The following is a 22,329-nucleotide window of genomic DNA, read 5'->3' on the forward strand; positions in this document are numbered from 1 at the left end:
TTCCCACAGGTGTCCTGCTGGCCACTCTGTCCACGTTTAACAGGACTCTATAGTTCGCCTTCCCCTGCAGGCTTTAAAGATGCAGCCTCAGAGGAAACAGTGTGTGGCACATGGCAGGCCCAGCTCACACTGTACCACACAGCAGCACCCAGATCTGCCTACCCTGCTGCCATGGCAGACCACAGTGCTGCACCTGAGTCCCCCATGGCTGGCAGCACAACTACTGGCAGCTTCTAAGCCCCAGTCTAAGGGCAGAGGAGGTGGGTCCCATCCTGGACGGGTGTAGAGATCCTGGATCTCATTGGGATCCGGAGAGAGGAGGCAAACCTCAAGGAGCTCCCTACCAGATGCAGGAATGCAGAGATCTACGGCTAAATGGCCAACAGCCTGGGCCAGAGGGGACCCATCCGTACCCAGGAGCAGGTGCGGATGAAGGTAAAAGAGCTCAGGCAGGCCTATACTAAGGCCAAGGAGTATAGCTTCTGCTCAAGGGCAGCATTCCAGAGCTGCCAGAATTATGACCAGCTCCACCATATTCTGGGAAGTGGGTCAGTCCCTTCCCCGCCAGTGGTGGACTCTGGGAGACGCCCATTGTCACTCTCCCAGATGGCAGGCCTGCAGCCAAGAAGGAAGAGGAGCAGGTCACAGGGTCGACAATATCCTCCAGCCAGAATCTCACACAGTCCTTGGAGCCATTACCACCCTCCCAGAATGTCGCCCAGGGATTGGACGATGCAGTGGAAGGCCCATCAGGTGAGCTTCACGACTGTCCCTAGACTCACCCAGGGGGAAGCGGTGGGCGGCAAGGGGCAGTGTGCTCCTCACTCGGCCTTCTTGGCTTGGGCATAGCGCACCAGCCATGTGGAGTGCCAGTTCAGAACACTCAGCCCCAGGAGGTTGCCAGAGAGGACCCTTGTGCTCCTACTCACAGGGTTCCTACACAGGCCTATCTTAGTCCCAAATCCATGGTGGAACACCCACCACAAACCACCACTAAGGAGGCTGGAGACCTGGACACACACTCACACTCTCTGCAGCATCTGTTCCAGGGCAAGCACAGCGAGGCGGAAGACACTGAGCCCTTGCTAAGGAAGCCTGCTAGTAGGGGAAGGAAGTGGAGGGGACCCCAGTAGCACCCTTCCCGGCAAGCGGCGTCTGCTGTTCACACACATGTCCCACCGAACACCCTCCCTGCCTCTCCTACAGTAGGCAGGGATACAACCCCATTCTTGCTGTTCACCACCCTCCTGGGACAATAGCATGAGAGAGCCATACCTTCATGACCACGACCCAACAGTTGATCTCCCCATGCTGAACTGGTTCCCGATGGAGCAGTAGCTGTCTGGCCTAGGGAGCTTCCAGATAATGATGGCGACCCACTTCTGGAGGGGGATGGCGCATTGCATGTGGGTGTCCCGTTGCCTGAGGGCAGAGTGATCCACATGCAGAGTTCCCTGAAACTGTGTTTTGGAGCCACTGCCAGTCATCCCACCACTCCATGATGATCCGGTCCCACCAGTCGGAACTGATGTCCCATCACCAGAAGCAGCGGTGCACGGTGTACAGGGAAGGGCGGGAGGGGTAATGCTGCATGAGCAGCATGTGGAGAGAAGAGAGGAGGTGTCCCACCAATTGCTGAGGGTCATGTTCCTGCAGGGCCACGAGGGCAGCCTGCGGTAACTGCAGCAGGAGGTATGGAATGGGGTCTAAGAGCTGGTGACTACTTGGAGGCAGACCCGGCTCCATGGATGGGAGTGCCAAGGTGTCCACAGGGGCAACCAGAGCAGGCAGTGAATAGGCTTTGCTGTCCCTCAGGGAGGTAGGCAAAGGAGAGAAGCCCGAGACACAACTATATACAGGGGGTTCCTTTAAGCTCAAGCCTAAGATAGCCTCAGGAAGTAGCTCCAGGAAGTAAGTGCCATCCTGATGCCCTGCCTGAAGTGCTTCCAGGAGGCCTTAAATGCGATTCAATGTCCAATGAGTGTGGACGCGCTATTTCAAAATAGCTCAGTCCTATTTCGATGGGCATTTGCTGTGTAGACACGCTGTTTCAAAACTATTTCAGAATTTCTCTTCCAAAACTAGCTTATTCCAAAATACGTGTGCAATGTAGACGAACCCTGACTAACATATATACAGCCGGTCTCCGACTTACGAACGAGTTACATTCCAAACACCCGGTCATAACGCGATTTGTTCGTAAGTCAGAAATACATGCTTTCACATACAGCTATGCTGTTTGTAAGTGCGGATGGTGCATTCGTAAGTTGGGGACCAGCTGTAATGGGGTTAATGGGAGGTTGGACATAAGTGCAGATGGTCGTAAGTCGATGTGTTCGTAAGTCGGGGACTGGCTGTGTATAGTGGGCAAAACCCACTTCATCGGATGATATGATCTTGAGGTGATTTATGACACTACAACAGCTCCTTAAACACATGGGGATGGGGAATGGCCAGGAAAGGCAGTCTGTTACTAACTCTCCTTTTAAAGTGAATGGGCCCAATCCTGAGAAACAAGAAGCAGCTCCTTTAAAAGTCATGAATGCCACTAGTGCTCTGGGATTAAGCCCCTGCTGATTACATGTAATGCCACTTCTCTAATATATTTGAAAAGAGATCTGTCACCGGCCTTTTGGTGCTATCACATATTTTTCATCAGCTGCGCACATGCCAGGTTTCCCCCTTAACAATGAGTGGGAGCAGCTGGTGTCACTATATAGGAAATGAGAGCCTTTTGTTGACTCGCATGGCGGCTTGTACGGTGATCTCCATGTACAAGCCGAGTAGCAGCATCACAACAGCCTCAGCTGTGGGGACCTGATTTTCCCCTCATTTATATTGCAGTCGCTCTTATATTGAACCATCCACGCCCCTGGAGTTAGACTAGGCCAATCAGTGAGAGTGAAAGAAGACAGGCCCGTCGCTTCCCCATTGCAGTTTGATTGTAGCTGAATGTGCCATTCATTTTTTTCACATGCCTTGTTTGTAGAAAGCCAGCGAGTCAGGGGTTAAATGTTTTTGGGTGCTGGGCACTTGGGTTCCTTTTCTGTATACCCTAGTTTGGCTGTAGGACTTCATGCCCGCAGGCCACAGTCACATTATCAGCTGGAAATTGGATAACGACAGCACAATGACAAATCCAGGTTGCTTGCAATAAGGTGCTAATCCCTTTGCTTTAATATCGGAGCAGCGTGTAATGATGTTTGGACATCACTCCAGTTTACTGACGACCCCACTGGGGCCTGCAATAGAACCTTACAACTGTCTAACAAGACATCAGGTGACTGCCGTCGTCAAAGCAACGGACGGTGCAATCTAATCTTCCCTCCATCCCTTCCAGCTCCCAATAAGGCCCAGGTTATAGAAGAGGCCCATCAGTGCTTGGTAACTCGAATCAATTAACGTTAATTCGCACAATGCTATGATGTATTGTGATCACTTTCATTTCGGAGCAGGGGGAAGAAATTGCTATAATTCACCTAAAATGAGGTTGTCTATGGTGCTGAGGTATTAATTGGGTGTCCATATTAAATGGAAAAGGAGCACAGTAGTGAAGGAAAAGTGGATGAGTGACTCTCTTGGCTGCTATTGACCTATCAGAAGAAGACAGTGCCCTTTTCCTTTGCTTTTATCTATTACAGTTTTCCCTATTGCGTGTCAAGTTGATGTATTATAAAAAATTCATTTGGTGACCTTTCACCCCCTCAGCAGATTAAACAATTTCACTGGGATGGCATCATTAACAGGGCCTTGCATTTAATGATGATTTCTCTAAAAGGCCACGGAGATTCGATTTTAAGCTAACAGATTTATTGCACTATTATAACATATCGTAAAAAACTGTACCACCTACGGTCTGGTTTTAGGATAGAAACTGTTTAAGAGTTTATATGGAGCTTAAAGTGGTATTACCTTGGGATACGCTGTAGCAGCAGGACTCTGACCTTCGGCATGATGCTGTTTACATTTAATAAACGCTGTTCCTCCAATAGTAAACTTGAGGAGTGTGTTAGGCAAGAAGCTTAGCTTAGTCTCTAGCTGCTAGTATGTGGTATGACGAGGACAGATACCTCTGCTGGTTCCCAGTGAATAGTGGTCCTTCCGGGTATTGGTTACTAGTACTCTGGACTCCCCTCCCTGCAGGTTTAGAGCAGATCCCATCTGGTCTGCAGGGTGCATGCTGCTGAATAATACAACGCGTCTGTTTAAAAAGCAGCTGCAACCTTTTTGCTACAGAACTGGAGAGCTGCTGGGTTCATCTCAATGAACCACTGGGCTGAGTCCTCCTGCATTTCTGCTGTTGCCTGCTTACCACTCTAGTTTGCATACGTTTGCCTGCCACGGGGCCCTGCGCTCTTCCAGTCCTCCCTGCAGCTGGGGCTTCAGGGTGGTCAGCTGGTGAAATTTGGACAAGAGGGGAAGGCTGGACTTGTGAGTCCGACATGGGCCTGGGATTTAGGAAATCTGGTCCGGAAACAGGCTTCCTGTGTGACTTTGCTCCTGCTGTAAAATGGATAAATAATACTTCCTTTGTCTGTTTGCATCACAGGCATGGATTGTCTCTGGCAATGTGTACGTACAACACCCAGCACAATAGGGCACTGATGCTGGCTGGGGGCTCTAGCTGCACTTTTAAATTTATTTGTAGAACAATAAGTTGTCTCAAAAGGCTGGGAACCTCAAGTTAATGAATGTTCTTAAATCTCCCTCCGTAACCCAAATCTGTAACACACTGGATTGCTGCCCCTCCCCGCCCAGTTTTTATCAGAAAAGGTTTCCAATGCTTTTGAAGAAGAGAAACTCCAGCTAGGAATCCCCAACCGAGCCTCTTCTAGTCCAGTTTTGTTTAGAAAGGATAATGGAGTCACGTGTTTATTATGCTAATGCATATGGTCATCCTACCCCTCCTCTTTACTCCCAGAGATCTCCTCTGCTTAGCTGCCTGCCCTCACAGACTCTCATCTCCAGGGTCTGGGATGTGTGGTTTCTTTGAAAACTCACTGCCAGTGTGTGCTCCCTGTAGAATTAAAGTAGGGACTTAGGGGCCCAAGTCTGAGAATTCTGGCCTTAGTGATTTGCCTTGAATCAAACAGGGAGGCAAATCAGAATGCCTGGCTCCCAGGGTCATGTCCAGAGCATTATAATACACCTCAATTGGCTGCCCAACCTTTTTAAATCAATAATCAATGTTACTTTTAAAACCTCTTTGGTTGTGGCATTATTGTAAATGAAACTAATGAAACCTAAAACTGAAGCCTGCTTCCAAGCTGAGTTTCTTTCTTCAACTCTGTGCTGCGTGTGTAGGGCTAGGAAGGTTATTTTTTTGTAGTCTTGATGGGCTGCACCCAGACACTAAGGAGGGGACCTATCCTGCCCCCATACTACTGTGAGAGCCCATGCAACCACTGTCCCATCATTGCTGCTAAATAATGTAAGTCCCATTATGGGATTGAATCAGAGGACTCAGTAGTTTACATGTCTCCTCCTGTCTTCATGATTCATTGGGTTGACAGCTTACCGGGATTGTTCTGAAGCTTCCAGGAACTGTCATGTGATGAAAACTCCAGGAGTACGTCTAACGAAAACTGGAAACCCTAATTATGCGCTTCGTTCCCCATCTGAATCCTTTCCCCACACCAGCAGTTACTTCACTCCCACTAGAAAACACTGTGGTTCTACATATTCTGTACCCCACATATTATTGATCTCTCAGATGCTTCCCCATCTCTGCCATTACTTCTGACCGCTTCTCAATTTCTTCTCCTGTCTCCTTTGCCCCTGATCCAAACTGATTGTAGTCAATTGAAAAACGCCACTGACTTCTGTGGGCTTTAGATCAGGTCTACAGGTCTGAACCTTTCCCCCCTTAAATTCATTCACAAACTCAGAGAACTTAATTTCCTTGGTCGTGTTAGTGTTGCCCTTACTGTCCCAGTTCTTATGCTGCATCCCGATTCACTTCTAGCGTGTTCCAGTTGCCTTCTGCCCCTCTTAAGTTCCCTGCTCCTGTGTAAGAGACAGCTGCTCTCTGACTTGGTCTGTTTTGTGTTGCTGCTTCCTGTTAAGTACGAACTTTCAGAACCTGGAATGGGCTCTGCCACTGGCCACGACTTCATGGGCAGAGCCATCTTGCCCAAATCCCGCTCCCATGGAGAAGATCTTCAGGGGATCGACAAGCTCCCCTGCTTTCCTGATGATCCTTCCCAGCAGGGAACGCCACACCAGCCCACTTCCCTGCAAGTAGCACTGGACTTCAAGGGGGTGACAGGATAACACGTTCTTCCCTCAGCGCTGATCAGAGTGGGAGAGGCAGCGCTGTCTAATCCACTGCTGGCAGGAGCTCTGTACGAAGCAGCAGGTTCGCCTCCTCCCCGGTGAAGAAGGGATGCAGAGGAACGGCTGGGAGCTTGTTTTCCTTCCGGCACAGATCAGCAGGGGAGCAGCAGCCTACTGCCCTTCCATCCTAGCTGCTGACATTCCCTTGCAGGAATGTAAATTCATTGTGCCACATACTCAAGGCCCCAGCACAGCAAGAACCAGGCTTGAGCGCATGGTACAAAAATGTCACATTTGCTACTGAGTTGTTTGTGTGCTAATGACCCCCCGGCCCATTTTTTAAAACAGTTGTGAATGAGATTTGTTTTCCCTGATAATGAATCTATAGAGGAGACATTGCTGCCATGAAGAAGTATAAATGGCTGCTTCCCAGCACTACATTTTGCGAGCTTGTTCCTTGAAACTAGAAAAGCTTTGTCATTCATTCTCCTTGCTCCCCAAATAGGCTGCTGTCCCCTACAGATCCCCTGGCCCTTTGCCCACCTCTAAAAAGCACTGGTGTTTATGAGTAGCTAGCTCAATTGGTGGTGACCCAAAGTGAGGACTTATTAATGGGGCCTGATTTTCAGAATATGCTGAGCACCCACCCTCTGAAAGTCAGTCCCCTGTAAAGTATCTCAATTTGGGCTACCAAAACTGTCATTATCATAGAATCATAGAATAATAGGACTGGAAGGGACCTCAAGAGGTCATCGAGTCCAGCCCCCCGCCCTCAAGGCAGGACCAAGCTCCACCTACACCATCCCTGACAGATGTCTATCTAACCTGTTCTTAAATATCTCCAGAGAGGGAGATTCCACCACCTCCCTTGGCAATTTATTCCAATATTTGATCACCCTGACAGATAGGAATTTTTTCCTAATGTCCAATCTAAACCTCCCCTGCTGCACTTTCAGCCCATTACTCCTTGTCCTGTCCTCAGAAACCAAGAGGAACAAATTTTCTCCTTCCTCCTTGTGACACCCTTTTAGATATTTGAAAACCGCTATCATGTCCCCCCTTAATCTTCTTTTTTCCAAACTAAACAAGCCCAGTTCATGAAGCCTGGCTTCATAGGTCATGTTCTCTAAACCTTTAATCATTCTTGTCGCTCTTCTCTGTACCCTTTAATTATGCTCGTTACAGTAGTGTCTCGAGGTCCCAACTGAGATCGGGACCCCACTGGATGTACCATAGTTAGGGATGGTCGCTACCCCCAGAACTTCCAATATAAATCGAAAAATGGTTGAAAGGGAAATGGAGGCACAAAAGATGATTTGCCCAAGGTCATATGTAACCCACACACCTTCTGGCTTTAGTGGACTATGGTACCGAGACCAGTTGGAGAGAGAAAGAACAAGTCTGATCTACAGCCTTAGTGGAAAGCTAGCTGGCTTTTAGCTCAGGCTGTAGAGGCTCATGCACTAAGCTCCAGAAGTCCCAGGTTTGGTTCCACCCATCGGAATCATAAGTCTGGGCTCATCCACGTGTTCAACTGGGTTTCTCCGAAGCTCGGGATGCACTTTCTCAAATCGGGGAAGTATGTTACCCACATGCTCGGTGGCTGTGTCTAGATTGGCAAGTTTTTCCGCAAAAGAAGCTGCTTTTGCTGAAAAGCTTGCCAGCTGTCTACACTGGCCGCTTGAATTTCCACAAGAACACTGACTTCCTACTGTCTGAAATCAGTGCTTCTTGAGGAAATACTATGCTGCTCCCGTTTGGGCAAAAGGGCCAGTGTAGACAGCTCAGATTTGTTTTGCGCAAAAAAGCCCCGATCGCGAAAATGGCGATCGGGGCTTTTTTGCGCAAAAGCACATCTAGATTGGCACGGATGCTTTTCCGCAAAAAGTGCTTTTGCGGAAAAGCGTCCATGCCAATCTAGACTCTCTTTTCCGCAAATGCTTTTAATGGAAAACTTTTCTGTTAAAAGCATTTGCAGAAAATCATGCCAGTCTAGGCATAGCCACTGTGTGTAGTTCACTGACACACCAAGTGACAGGGTATGTCTACACTACCCCGCTAGTTCGAACTAGCGGGGTAATGTATGCATACCGCACTTGCTAATGAAGCCCGGGATTTGAATTTCCCGGGCTTCATTAGCATAAGCGGGGAGCCGCCATTTTTAAATCCCCGCTGCTTCGAACCCCGTGTAGCGCGGCTACACGGGGCTCGAACTAGGTAGTTCGGACTAGGGTCCTATTCCGAACTACCGTTACTCCTCGTGAAACGAGGTGTACCGGTAGTTCGGAATAGGCACCCTAGTCCGAACTACCTAGTTCGAGCCCCGTGTAGCCGCGCTACACGGGGTTCGAAGCAGCGGGGATTTAAAAATGGCGGCTCCCCGCTTATGCTAATGAAGCCCGGGAAATTCAAATCCCGCTTCATTAGCAAGTGCGGTATGCATACATTACCCCGCTAGTTCGAACTAGCGGGGTAGTGTAGACATACCCACAGTGAGTCCATTTCAGAGAGAGAGAATGAGTCTGCTCTACAGCCTTAGCTGAGAGCCAGCTGGCTATTCGCTCATGTGGTAGAGACTCATGCACTAAGCTCTTCAGCTCGCATGTTTGTTTCCACCTGTGAGTGTTACAGAAACAGCAGCTCTGTGCCAAGAATAGCATCCAGGTCGAGACCTTTGTGTTAACCACCACTTGCTGCTGCCGCTGAAAACACTGGCCACTGTAGTAGCTTTGTGGCTTGACCTACTGTGTGTTAAGCTGCAGTGCAGTTTGCCGGGGCGAGCTCTGCTTTGTAATGCAAAGAAACAGTCTGAAGAAATTGAGTTAAACCAAAGTGAATTGGCCCTCAATAAATCTTTTGTTTGTAACCACCTTTAAGCAAACACTGGAGAGCTGAATGAATCGCTTTCCTACTTTTATTGCAAGACAATATCAATCCCCCAGTTGCCTCACTGCACTGCAATGGTAGATTAGAGGTATAGATGTATGTAAAAAGAAGAGGAGGCTAAATGACATGAAGCATTGAGAAAGGAATGAAATGATATCGGCTCAAAATAAAGCGTCATTTCTTTATTCAAATCCAAAAGCCTTCTCTCAGGATGTTTGAATTTCAGTAGTACTCGTGGAATACCAATGGCTTTTTAAAGAGGCATTTGTGTGTCTCTGCACTTGAACGTATCTGATACACATGAGTGAAGCACAAAATCACTGGAGAAAGGAGTGAGCAGCTCAGTTGTAGCCCATGTTTAACCCAGAATATTATACAGGCTGCACCTTTCTAAACTGGGAGTCTCTAGTTAGGCAACATCTGTGGTCTGGGAGGACCACAGGCGTTCCTGGATGACTCTTATCCAGGCGCGGCAGCAGCTGGGTCCCCGTAGGGCTGGTGGTAGTGGGGCTGGGGCTGTGGCAGCCCGATGGGCAGCAGGGCTGGTACAATCTGGCAGGGGAAGATTGGCCAGGGCCCTACAGCCTGGCACAAGCTGCATGCCACCCAGGCTGTGGGTTCTTTCAGTGGCATGGGGATAAGGCTGCGGCAACCTGGCAGGGGCAGCCGGGCTGGGCCACAGCAGCCTGACATAAGAGTCAGGGCCACAGCAGTGGAGCTGAGGCCATATGTCGCCCCAGTGGACAGCAGGGTTGGAGCGGGGCAGCCTGGCTGGGGTAAAACGAGCCAGCAACAGGAAGGGGCAGAGGACTGAGGGGCCATAGCAGGGATTTGGCAAATTCCCTCCTTCGGGACTGGTCAGGTCCTGAGGGTGCTGGCCCATGGAGATACAACCTGTACAGGGTGGATGAGGGAACTCGATAAATATATAAAGAATATGTCCATCAATGGCTATTTATCCATCTATGGCTGTTTGTCAGAAGCTGGGGACAGACAGGGGGATGGATCACGTGATGATAGTGGGATGGATCACTTGATGATTATCTCTTTCGTTTATTCCCTCTGGGGGACCTGGCATTGACCACTGTCGGATGTTCAATGGATACTGGACTAGATGGACCTTTGAACTGGCTAAGCATGGCTGTTCGTATGTTCATATTGGACCAACTTCTGTTGGCGAAAGAGGCAAGCTTTCAAGCTTACATGGAAGAACTTTGTCTAAGCTAGAAAACCCAACCCTTTCATGAGCAGAAATTGGTCCAATGAAAGCTATTACTCCACTCACCCTGTTTCTGGATAAGGGAACAAAACAGATTTGCAGCGTTAAATATTGCCCTTGCATTGGGGAAGGTGAGTCTCTGTTTTTAGAAGGTCTTGGGGATCTTCAGGGAAAGGCATGCTGCCAGTCAGGATGACTTTTGTAAAATCCATGTTCCTGAATGTGCAGGAACGATGGGTCTGTGGTGAAAGCAAGAGATTGGTACTCAGGAGATAATATCTAGAACTTTTCAGCCCTACATCTCAACACATTTTATAATGGAGGTCAGACTCATTGGCCCCATTTTACAGCTAGGGAAAGCAGAACCACAAAGACATGAAGTGAGTTCCCTAGCAGACCTATTCAATCACAATTGAGTGCTTTGTGGGTTTGATTTCTACTTCTGTCACACACTACCTATAAGAACCTGAGATCAATCACCTTATCTTTGTGTGCCTCAGTTCCATATCTGTAAACTAAGGATTATAAATTGGGAATCCTTTGCTTACTGTGTAATCTCTTTGGGGCCGGGGCAGTTTCTCACTGTGAATATGTGCACAATGGACTCACCTGGAGACTTAGGGTGTGTCTAGACTATAGGGTTTTGTCGACAAAAGTGGGCTTTTGTTGACAAAACTATACCTGCGTCTACACTACCGCCGCATTATGTCGACAGTAAGTCGACAGAATGAGGCAGTTTTGTCGATGGTGGTAAACCTCATTCTATGAGGAATAATGCCTTTTGTCAAGAGAGTTATGTCAACAAAAGGCGTTATTGCATCCACACTGTGCTTTTTCAACAGAGAGTGTCTACACTCTCTGTTGAAAAAGCGGCTTTGTTGACAGAACTGGCTGTAGTCTAGACAATCTTTGTCGACAGAGGTTGTGTTGACAGTATCTGTCAACAAAGCCTCTGTCGACAAAAGCCTGTAGTCTAGACATAGCCATAAAGTACTACCATGATAATAAAGAAACTTATTAGGAACTTGATACAGCATCCTATTAAATCCTACTGACAATGTTAATTCAAATTTGTTTGAAACACTGAGACTTCATAGAATCATAGAACCATAGAGCTGGAAGAGACCTCAGAAGGTCATCAAGTCCAGCCCCCTGCTCTAGGCAGGACCAATCCCAACTAAATCTTCCACCTGGACTTCCACCTGGACTGAAAACTCTGTGAATGGAGAGCAATGTCAAGTTAGAGGGGCTATCTAGGGTATCCAAGGTGGGCATCAGGTGTTTTAATATCATCCTTAATAATACGGTGATTTTTTTCCACATTGCTTTGCATGAAGAAGAAATGGAAGCAGTCCAGCTCCTGGAGGTTGCTTGTATGTGAGGCCCTATAATATCTCTGTCCAGGTGCAGCCCTCAGATGGAGAGATGGAGAAAGAGCTTCCTGTGCAGCCACAAATTGTTTTTTTGGATAAGCAGGTAGCGATTTCCTCCTGAGGAGTATGGTTCTGTTAATTCTGTGCACTACCGTCAATCCAAGTATTTGAAACTCACAAGATTGACTTAGAAATACTCGAGAGTTTTTTTAAATAAACGTTGGGTTCTTTTTATCTGGGATATACTCAAGTGATGTTTTTTAAGCTTTTCTTCTCAGCCATAGGGACTAAAAATGACCTTTAAAAAGTTAGAAAGCTGAGATCCTCATGCAGTCTCTTGATTCCTGCAATCTCTTGATTCCTATTCAGTAAAGAAAAACATGAATGATTATGGGACTCCTGATAAAATCACTAACCCTGGCACAACTGATGTATGTTGGGGTTTACTGTTATTCCCCCATCTCCCTATTTTCCCTTTATCCTAACTTGGGAAAACAGTGGGCAAATAATTATATGGATCCAGATATGAACTTTTCCAATGAGGCATTGCCAGTGGCATTCCTGAACTGTGACTCCAAATGCAACCAGTGTTTGGAGAAGCTTGTGTCTGGATCCAGAGCTGGACTCCGTGGTTTATGGCCTTGCCATTCCCAGGTATTCAAAAATCACAAGTTGGGCCTCCCAAAATCTAAAAATTGGATTTCAAATCATGACATCTTAAGAAATGTACATTTTAAAGTGGAGAGTCTTTTTTAATCACATTCATTTAGGAACTAAGGCTTTCTGGGAAGCACCAAATAATGCAAAACTCATGATAAAACAGTGAGAATTGGCAAATCTAGGTGTAGATTCATCTGTGGTAAATTGAATATTTTTACGATGCCATTTGGAGCACACAGTATGTAAATATGTGCTGTTCTTGCTGCTAGGGATTAATAGATGAAAGTTGCCCTAGAAAATAAAAGGATTCCCTTTTTCTCCGAGGGAAAAAATGAACAAACCTTTTATTCCCTTTTCTTCTTCCTAGGGTCGGAGAGTTGAGGCATTAGGTCTGCCCTCAGAGCCATGGGTCATGACAGCCTGTCTCAAGGGCTCTTCAGAGGCTGTGTTGAAAGGTTTGGATATGGAGTTTTTTTTCTTATAGAATGTTTAGACTTAATGACTAGAATTTTAGGCATTGTCTTGAAGAAAGAGTCAGCTTGAAAGGCTCTCATTGGGCTAAAAATAGACTGCTGGGTTTGAAGAACTGTGATGGGCTGCTCCCATGGGCGTTAGAAGAGAGGCGTGAGAATGTGTGTCTTCCATGCCCTGTCAACTTGAAGAGACACTACCCAGTAGATTTTTGGTTCTGGATATTCAACACTCCAGACATCTGGAGAAGTGGGCTGTGCCCCCAAGTGCTCATGATACCATCTACGTGTTTTGTTTGTCTTTAAAGTGCTACCAGACCATTTGTTGTTTTTTAAGACTACCCAGCAGAGAAGACCCAAAATGTAGATTTGGAGTATGGGGGGGATGAAGGTAGAATGGAGTGAGAATTATAAATTCAAACAGCCCAGTGCTAGGCTGGAGTTTGTAGGCAAAGTTTTATTAAAGTCAATGGAGCTATACTGAGAGCAGCAGAGTATTTGCCTTAATAGGAATAGACATATCTATGTGTCTTTGGTTTTTAATGTAGTATATTCCAATGAGAAAATGTCTTTGTGAGAGACTTATACATTCCCTTGCTGGCCCTGATGTAGCACAATACTTAAGCACACGTTTAACTGTAAGTGGATATTCCCATTCAAGGTATTAAGGCTCACTAGTCACATGCTTACATGTAGGTCCTTCTAAGTACTGCCCTGCACTGTGAATCCAGACATCAGAGTGCGGTTCATGAAACTGTGGAAGAGAAGCTGTTTATACAGGCAGCATAAAATTGACCAAGCAAGTTTCACTTATGGAGCTGAATGAGGTTCAAACAAGAGCTGGGCAAATAATGGATTAAAAAATTAAAAGAAAATCATTTCTGTCAAGTCAGAAATTATTTTTTTCACCAAAATTTTAGCCAATGGAAAAATTACAAAAAAAAATCAAGTCTGGTGAAAATGAAATATTCTAACTTTCGGTTCACCTTGGCTAAAACTACATTTTTCCAGCTCATGTTCAAAAAATGAACAAGCAGTGACCCTGGTGTAAAGTCAGCTCCTGCCACGTGAAGGTTTTGGGTTCACAATCAGACCCAAAAGTGCCTTAATTTTGACTTCTCAGGACCATTTTTCTAGGAAAATGGAAGGGGCAGTCAGTTTCCATGGTCTAGATCAAGAACCACTTATTGGACTGGGATCACTGGGTAAAATTCTGTGGCCTGTGCAGTGTACAAAAATGATCCATTTGGGCCTTAAAAAAATTATGAATCTATTAATTTCTTGGCCTACCTGCTCAGATGATCAAAGGCTTGGCCATTTCCTCACTTTGGCCTATCTCTATGGAAATCAAAGGAGCTATGGCAGTTTACAGCAGCTGAGAGGACATTCCACAATATTAGTTGGTTTTGACACATGGACACTTTTCCACAGAACAGCCACTTAAAGATGCTTAATGTTTCAGTCTAAGCTTGATCGAAACGAACAACCTAGAAGTGAAATTCGGATATCTCCTGAGTCGTATGTCTCTGTTTCATCTCACTTTTCAATCATCTTTATAAAAATCTGCTATTCCTTTGGAAAGAACAACTCCCCCCCCCCTCCATTTTGCAGCGCAAACCTAAATAAATCGTGAAGTAAAAAAAGAGAAATTAAAACCAAATGGGAGTAAAAGACTCAAATAAAGAATAGTCACCGAAAAGAAATGCACTTTACATTCTTTAAAAGATACATGCATCAAATTAATAGTCAATAAACTCCAGCAAAGAATGAACTGTGCTGTACAGATGTTCTGCATGTAATAGTTTGCTGCAGTTTTTCCTTTGACAAACGTCCTTATTGCGCTCGTCTTTTGAAGCATATGAAAGCAGCATTTAATCGAAATGGGTCTGTCTAGCGCATTGAGCCTGCTTCATCTGACAGCAGTCAAACTGCCTCATGGAAAGTAGTTTAGCTCCAAATTAGCTTGCTTCTGCGTTAAATACCAGCTTGCCTCAGAGATCTTTCTGAAGACTCCCATATATATCTATAATATTCTGAGATTTGAAGCATATGTGCCCGAAAGCTGAGATAAACTTTGAGAAGTACAGTACAGTACTCTAGGCTTCGCCGTAGACTCAGAATGGCAATAATAAAATATCTGAATGCAGCTGGAAAAATCCTTTATAAAACTGGTGTTACCGTGAGCCAAATGGGAGAGACTAAAACACTCTGAGTAGCCAAGGCAGGTAGTGTGGTCATGAGGACTGTATAAAGACCTAGATAAATAGAAGACCCAGAACTTAAACTGGTAATGAGGGAAATCCACACTATTATGTTAAGGACCAGTTCTTATTGAAATCATTCAGGCTACGTCTACACTACGAGCTTTCTCGGCAAAAAATATGCTAATGAGGGACTCATTTGCATGAGTTGCGATCTCATTTGCATATTTTTTCCAATCCCTTTTTGCACTAAGGGTTTTTGTGCAAAAACAAGCAGTGTGGACATTTTCTTTTTGTGCAAAAACCCCTTTTTCTGCAAGATCCTTATACTGATCTTGAGGAAAAAGCGTTTTTTGCAGAAAAAGAAAACATCCACACTGCTTGTTTTTGCACAAAAATGGATCAGCAGAAAATATGGAAATGAGATCCCAACTCATGCAAATGAGTCCCTCATTAGCAGGGCTCGACAAATAATGCAATCTACTTGCCCGTGGCGAGTAGATTGCAACCTGGAAGATTGCAACCCGCATGCACAGATCGCCAGACAGCATGGCTGGCGAGCAGGGCTCGCTGTGGTTCGGCGAGCCCTGCTCATTAGCATATTTTTTGCCAAAAAAAGTGTAGTGTAGACGTGGCCTCAGACTAGTATAGACCTGGCCTAAGGGGACAGGACAGACAATGGGCCATAGGGCAAACAGCCACCAAGAGGGGAAGTGACTTGTCCAAGATTACTAGGCAGCAGCCGCTGGGCTGTCATGGAGTTTGCAGCACTCCCAGTCCAGCTGATTGCTTTTCATCTTATCTTTCTATGCTCCACATTCTGCAGCCTGCCTGGGCTGGATCAGGCCCTCAGTATTTTGCAACCCTGGCCACCTTTATCTTCTCACCGATGATTGTACCCCATAAATAATCCCTTTTCTGTTGGGACATTGGCTTTTCAATGAAGTCCTGTTAAGAGAGGTGGGCAAACTCTGGTGCTGGGTTTTGCCTGTATAATGGACCTGGGATGTACCGGAAATGCTTACGTCTGAAAGGCCTGATACTTGACAAGGAATTAAGACTCCTACTAGCAGAAGCGCAGTCTATGAATCACTTGCTCAGACTGAACAGTACTTTGTAACATTAGTAATATCACTGAAGTCTGCTGGGCTACTTGTGAGGTGAGGTATGAATGACGATTTGGGAGAAAGGATATCCTTATCTAGCCCATACTTTAAAACCCTTCCTGCACCCCTTTAATAGCAGTGTGAATCTGTGGTGTGCGTAAGCTTTCCTGTTGAAGGTGGCTCCAAGAGATATTTGTAAAGAGCTGATCCCTTTATAACTCTGGGAATGGGGATAAAAGTAGACAAGCCAAGTATGTTGTGTTGTCTAATGGTCATCACAGCTATAATTATTGGCTACGTCTACACTGGCATGATTTTCCAGAAATGCTTTTAACGGAAAAGTTTTCCGTTAAAAGCATTTTTGGAAAAGCATGTTAGATTGGCAGGATGCTTTTCCGCAACAGCACTTTTTGCAGAAAAGCGTCCATGGCCAATCTAGACGCGCTTTCCGCAAAAAAGCCCCGATCGCCATTTTTGCGATCGGGGCTTTTTTGCGGAAAACTGTACTATGCTGTCTACACTGGCCCTTTTGCGCAAAAGTCTTTCAGAAAAAGACTTTTGCCCGAACGGGAGCAGCATAGTATTTCCAGAAAAGCACTGATGATTTTACATGAGATCGTCAGTGCTTTTCCGGAAATTCAAGTGGCCAGTCTAGACAGCTGGCAAGTTTTTCCGCAAAATCAAATGATTTTACGGAAAAACTTGCCAGTCTAGACACAGCCATTGTGCATAGTCTTTCAGCAAGTAAGGGAGGGTTTTTTTGTGATCTCTGGTTTGAGTCCAGCATTCTATGGACGTTCTGATTTCCAACTCTCACGTGAAGTGATATTTAGAATGTTTGTCAATCTTTGAGAACTTCACCACATTCATTCCATGAGGCTGTGTGAAGACTTGGCCAGTGTTCCACAAAGCCCATTATTTGGCTGGTGCTCACAGACTCAGAAAATAAAATAGAAATGCCCATGAGACTACAACTATCTTTTAAATGACTCCACCGAGGTAAAAATCATGGCGAATGCAAATTTGTGTTTAAAACCTTCCTTGATCTGAATGACACCCATATTGCATTGGTGTGAATGACCACAAAAGGTGCAAGGCCTCAGAAGAACCAGGGCTTCAGGTTTGATCTTAAATCACTTCACAGAGATTTTTGTCCTATGAGTTTCTAGCTGAGACAGGTCCACTAGTTTTGTTTGATCATGTGGCAACCATCCCATTCAAACGTCCTGGCTTGAGCCATTCTAAGGTTTCTGAGAGGAAGGCAGTATTTGGAATAATCAAAAGCCGCCGCCATCTGATGGCTGTTTAATGGACTCTATGTGAGGGGCTCCCTTCCCTGCTGTGCTAGTTAGTTTTCTGGCCAAAATGTTCTTCAGAAAATCGAAGGAATGTTCTGTCCCAGTGGCTGTTGCAGCTGCCTGGCTGTAATGAATTAGCTTATGCTTTTTTTCCACATCAGAAATTCCTTCCTTAACTCAGTTATGCCACTTAGGAGAGGTAGGGCAAAACAGACCTATTGAGCTTCCCCACGTGTCAGGTACAGCTGAGGGGCTAAAGAGGAAAAGGGGTTAAAACGGTACCCTGCTGCTGCTTCTTGGAGGTTGTCCTTTGGCTTGGATAACAATCAATATTCCATTAAAATCCCCTAAGAGCTCTAGCATCGTTCTCAGATTCTGAAATGTTAACACGAGAGTTGGATCAAACTAAATCACTGAATAGAAGCAGCCCCCAGTTCTGTGGAAATGAGGTTCTGGATCTATCAAAGGTACTCAATTCTATCCCTGAATTCTGGGATAACTCAGTCCTGGTTCTGAATTTTACAATATGTGACTGTTACTCGTGTCAGAGAACAAAGTGCCACACCCTCCATTAGTGTTTATTGGGGCAGTGCTGTTGATGCCACTGAAGTTGTGAAGATTTGTAAAAGCTGAAGATCTGGCCTATAGAGTTTTCAAGAGCTTGAAGCTTGTTTCTGGTGACATTCAGCAGCAAGTTGTTAACTCCAGTGCCCTTGTGTTTTGCTGTTCAGGGCACACCACCATAGAGGTTCGAGATGGATGGGCGAGTTTTACGAACCTGGCAATCTCCAGTTCAGGCTCAAACTGGTACCTCATTTTCACTGTTATTTCACCTCCAGGTAAGGACCATTCTGTGTCTCCCCATTGTTCTTGCTTTACCTTAGTCAATGAAAAGCCATTAAAAGCATGTCAGAGACAACATCAGAAGGATCTTTGCATACTCATATGCAAAGCACTGGTCTCACTTCCAGTTTGCTCCTAACAAACTGGAGCACAACCGTGAGGGAAAGAGACTGCCACTTGAAAGCTTGATTCAAGCTTAGCCATTACAAGTCTGGGTCTAGCACCCCACAGTCATGTGATTGTATCAGAATGTGAGTCTTCATTTTTTTGGAAGTAAGTCTCTTGTCCTGACAATGTTGTCTGTCTGAAATTGCAGAGAGCCTGAGACAAGAGCTCTGAACTCCCCCATGCCTCTTAGTGTAGTGTTAAGTTTTCTGGGAGGTGCAAAGGGGCGGCAGGTTGTCAACACCAGCTAACAGAGGACTCTGCGTTCGTGGCAGGAAGAGGAGAGTGCAGATGGCCCAGTCTGACCGCTGAAGCAAGTGAACCCTAGATGGTTTTGAGGGAGGAGTTACTGTTTGGGGAGGTTGGAGCTACAATTCAGAAGCAGAGCCATGGGGATCCTGTGTGACGGTGTCTCTAGGACCTTCGATTGCTTTCATCCAGCTCTTTCACAGACTCGAATATTTCACTGACATCACAAATTAGTGTCTAAGCAACTCAGGTGTGTAATGGCCTCACTTTGAGCAAGACTAAATTGTGGCACCCCCTCTGTCTCCTTAAACTATGACCATTTCTGCTATGCTATCGCGTACAGCCCGATAGAGTTCCTAAGCGCCTTCAGCTCCCATTGCCTGCATTCTCTTTTGCATCAGGGGAGCTTACCTCCCAGCAGGCTCTTGCCTGTGAACTGGAAGCATGGTATGTTGAAAATTCACTGTAAAAGCTACTTCAGGGAAGTTTGAAGATCTTCCCACTGAAGGAAAGTCAAACCTAGATCCCCTTTGTTACGCTGTTAGCTAACAAGGGCTGTGCTGAGAGGTCTTTTCATATGTGCCTGATTTTGACTAATTTAAACCAGAATATTGTACATGTTAACATGCAGCATAAGAAATGCACTCTGAGTAACAGATAATTCTGTGTTTTCAATCTCCTTCGGCATTCCCAAGTGGGAACTGTATTGGAGAGTGTACTGCATGCTAGACATTTACGGCAAGCAAACAAAAAAGATATTTCACAGGCACATGGGATTCAATTCTATTGTTAGTTTTGCATATACACCCTGCCACAATTATTCATGTCCCTGTTACCTGCCTGTTGGCTTCCTGGCTGGGACTACCCCAGAAGATGCAGCAGGTGTAGAATGTGGAGTCCCCAAGTGATCAGTGGCATTGGTTGCAGAGAGCAGATGATTTCCACTGGGGTCTATACTGCATTCAGAAGTGCGATCTGGCATGGGCTGGCATAACTGCATTAGCTTGAACCTAGCTAGTACAGCTAAAATATCAGTGAAGATGTAGCAGTTTGACTTGAGTACAGGCAACACAAAGATGTCCCCCCTCATGCTTGTAGATGTCCTCCCGCATGCTAAAGTCGGCCCCACTACAACATCACTGTTATTTTTAGCCATATTAACTAGAGGAAAGCTAGCACCAATATCCAACCTGCTCCACTCAGCTCACTCACTGCAGAACAGACATACCCAGCGCTGAAGGGACTTGCTGGGTATTGTTCCCTGTAGTGACATGGGTATAAATGACCTTGATCCAATGCCCTTTTAAGTCAGGGTATGTCTACACTCGTGAAATGAGGAGTAACAGTCGTTCGGACTAGAAAGCCTAGTCCGAACTACCTAGTTCGTGCTGCGTGTAGCTGTGTGGCACGGGGTTCAAACGAGCAGGGATTTAAAAATGGCAGTGCCCAGTTTATGCAAATGAAGCCCGGGAAATTCAAATCCCGGGCTTCATTTGCAAGTGCGGTATGCCTACATTACCCTCCTAGTTCGAACTAGCGGGGTAGTGTAGACATACCCTCAGTGAGAATCTTACCATTAATTTTAACAAGAGTGGGATCTAGTCCTTAAATTCATTTGAGTCCCATCTGAGGCTATGCCTACACTACAGTCAGCCATGGCTGGCCCCTGCTAGCTAATTTGGGTTTACAAAGCTCAGGGTAAGGGGCTGTTTAATTGTGGTGTAGACATCCCAGCTCTGGCTCGAACTTTTGGACCCTCCCACGTTGCCTGGTCGTAGAACTTGGGCCCAATGTCTTCATCACAGTTAAACATCCCTTTAGCCTCAGCCCTGTGAGCCCAAGTCATCTGGCATAGGGCAGCCATGAGTTTTTAATTGTAGTGCAAATGTACCCTGAGAGACCCTGATCCACTGTTATAAAAATCCCTCTATTTAAAGGTCTGTAGGCTACTTCTGGTCAGTTGTAATTTACTTCTCACACTGTTCATCTGGATCCTGAAATCTAGTCAAGCTCAAATGAAAGTGTGTTCAGATCCTACACCTGCCTTCAAGTGCCCCCTGCCAATGTCTGTGGGTTTTTTAATAAATCAGGAAATAACCCTCTTACACATTTTTATTGAAAATACAACTCAGACACATAGATTAAATAAATCTCCACTGAAGTCAATAGAGTTGTGGATTTGGGACTGATGACAGAATGAGGTTTTAACCAGGACCGGCTCAAGCCATTCCTGTGTCCCGGGCAGCGGGCGTGCGACGCATGTGCAGCTCCGCCCCCGGGAGCATGGCGCATGCGCGACCCTGCCCCCCGGCGCACTGCGCACTTTACAGCTTCAATCGGGTGGGCGGCGCCTGATTGTAGCTCCAAGGGGTGCCCCGCGGGCCCCGCGGGCCCTTTGCAGCTGTCATCAGGCGCCCCCCCCCATAGTTTGGCACCCTGGGCAGCTGCCCGGCTATCCTCCCCATTAACCCAGCCCTGGTTATAACAGGAGTGTATTGGTCCAGGTGATCTGGTTACATTTCAGTCAGGAGATTGCATTCTGCCACCCAGTGTTGTCTGTGTGGTTTCAACTGGATAAGGTGATCTTCATGTTCTGTTTCATATCTTGTCCAGCGTTATTGTACTCTCCAAAATATGCTACCTTTACGTGGTGGGTGAAGTGATTCGTAATCAGCTGATACAATGTTGTGGCATCTTTGGGCATGTCTATACTAGAGAGAAGATCGATGCTGCTGTGGTTGATCTTCCGGGGTTCAATTTAGAGGGTGTAGTTTAGACTCACTAGATTGAATTTAAAGGGCATTCCCATCATCGCTGGCACTCCTACTCCTCACGAGGTGTAAAGAAAGCTGACAGAAGCATTTCCTCCCGTCTGCCTCCCACTGTGTCGACGGGGGATTTAAGATACGTCGACTCTTACTTTGACCTTCTCATGTAGTGTAGATCAGGCCTTTGGGTAGAGGGTGTTGTACACATTGTGTACACTATGTGGCAGTTAGTATTTGTGCTACTAAGAGTAATGATAGTCTCACTGCCTGTTTATAAAGTTTTAATACACATTGTGAGAGAAGATTAACAGTGTGTTAGTCCCGGCCCAGCAGCACATACGTGACTTTGAGATTATGGCTTTAAGTCTAATATCAGAGAACAATTTGAAATTCTTGATGACTGGCATTCGGACAGCTGAGCAGGAACCCATAGCAACTTTATGAGTTCAAGAAAGGTTTGGTAACATGTTTTGTTTGTGCCTGATCTGGGGCTGGTAAAAGTCTATGGAAGAACTCCCACTAACATCAGTGGGCTGTGATTTAGGCTCTTTCATCAATGTATTTCAGGTATCCATTCCTGCATTAGTATGAAACCTGTCCTAAATGCCGTAACATCTGACATACCTTCTTCTCCCAGGTGCTGACTTTACTGTCAAGTCCCGGCCATTCACCATCTTCCCTATCCCCGTGGGAGAGAAATCCAGCATGGTCCTTGCTGCTGTGCTGGGCTCGGTGGCTTCTGTACTAGTTCTGGGTCTTCTTTTGTTCTGCTGGTCCAAGAAGAGCAAAAGTAACAGTAAGTGGGAATGGCCAGG

The 22,329-nt window shown here is 46.0% G+C and overlaps 1 protein-coding gene across 11 annotated transcripts in view; it reads left to right on the plus strand.

The window, feature by feature from the left end:
* The window catches only part of PKHD1 (PKHD1 ciliary IPT domain containing fibrocystin/polyductin), a 409,604-nt gene that overhangs the window by 369,704 nt on the left and 17,571 nt on the right, over window positions 1-22,329 (plus strand). For 8 of the 11 annotated variants that reach the window (XM_075923339.2, XM_075923348.2, XM_075923350.2 and 5 more), the window contains 4 exons: window positions 11,719-11,857; window positions 12,782-12,869; window positions 18,221-18,328; window positions 22,152-22,310. In XM_075923339.2, the coding sequence (XP_075779454.2) occupies window positions 11,719-11,857; window positions 12,782-12,869; window positions 18,221-18,328; window positions 22,152-22,310 (494 nt within the window). Of the gene's footprint in view, window positions 1-11,718; window positions 11,858-12,781; window positions 12,870-18,220; window positions 18,329-22,151; window positions 22,311-22,329 lie in introns of those variants that run through there. The other 3 variants (XM_075923341.2, XM_075923343.2, XR_012902469.2) reach the window with 2 other exon arrangements.

This window comes from Pelodiscus sinensis, chromosome 3 (assembly GCF_052426305.1).
Source record: "Pelodiscus sinensis isolate ZL-2025 chromosome 3, ASM5242630v1, whole genome shotgun sequence".
NCBI lineage: Eukaryota > Metazoa > Chordata > Testudines > Trionychidae > Pelodiscus > Pelodiscus sinensis.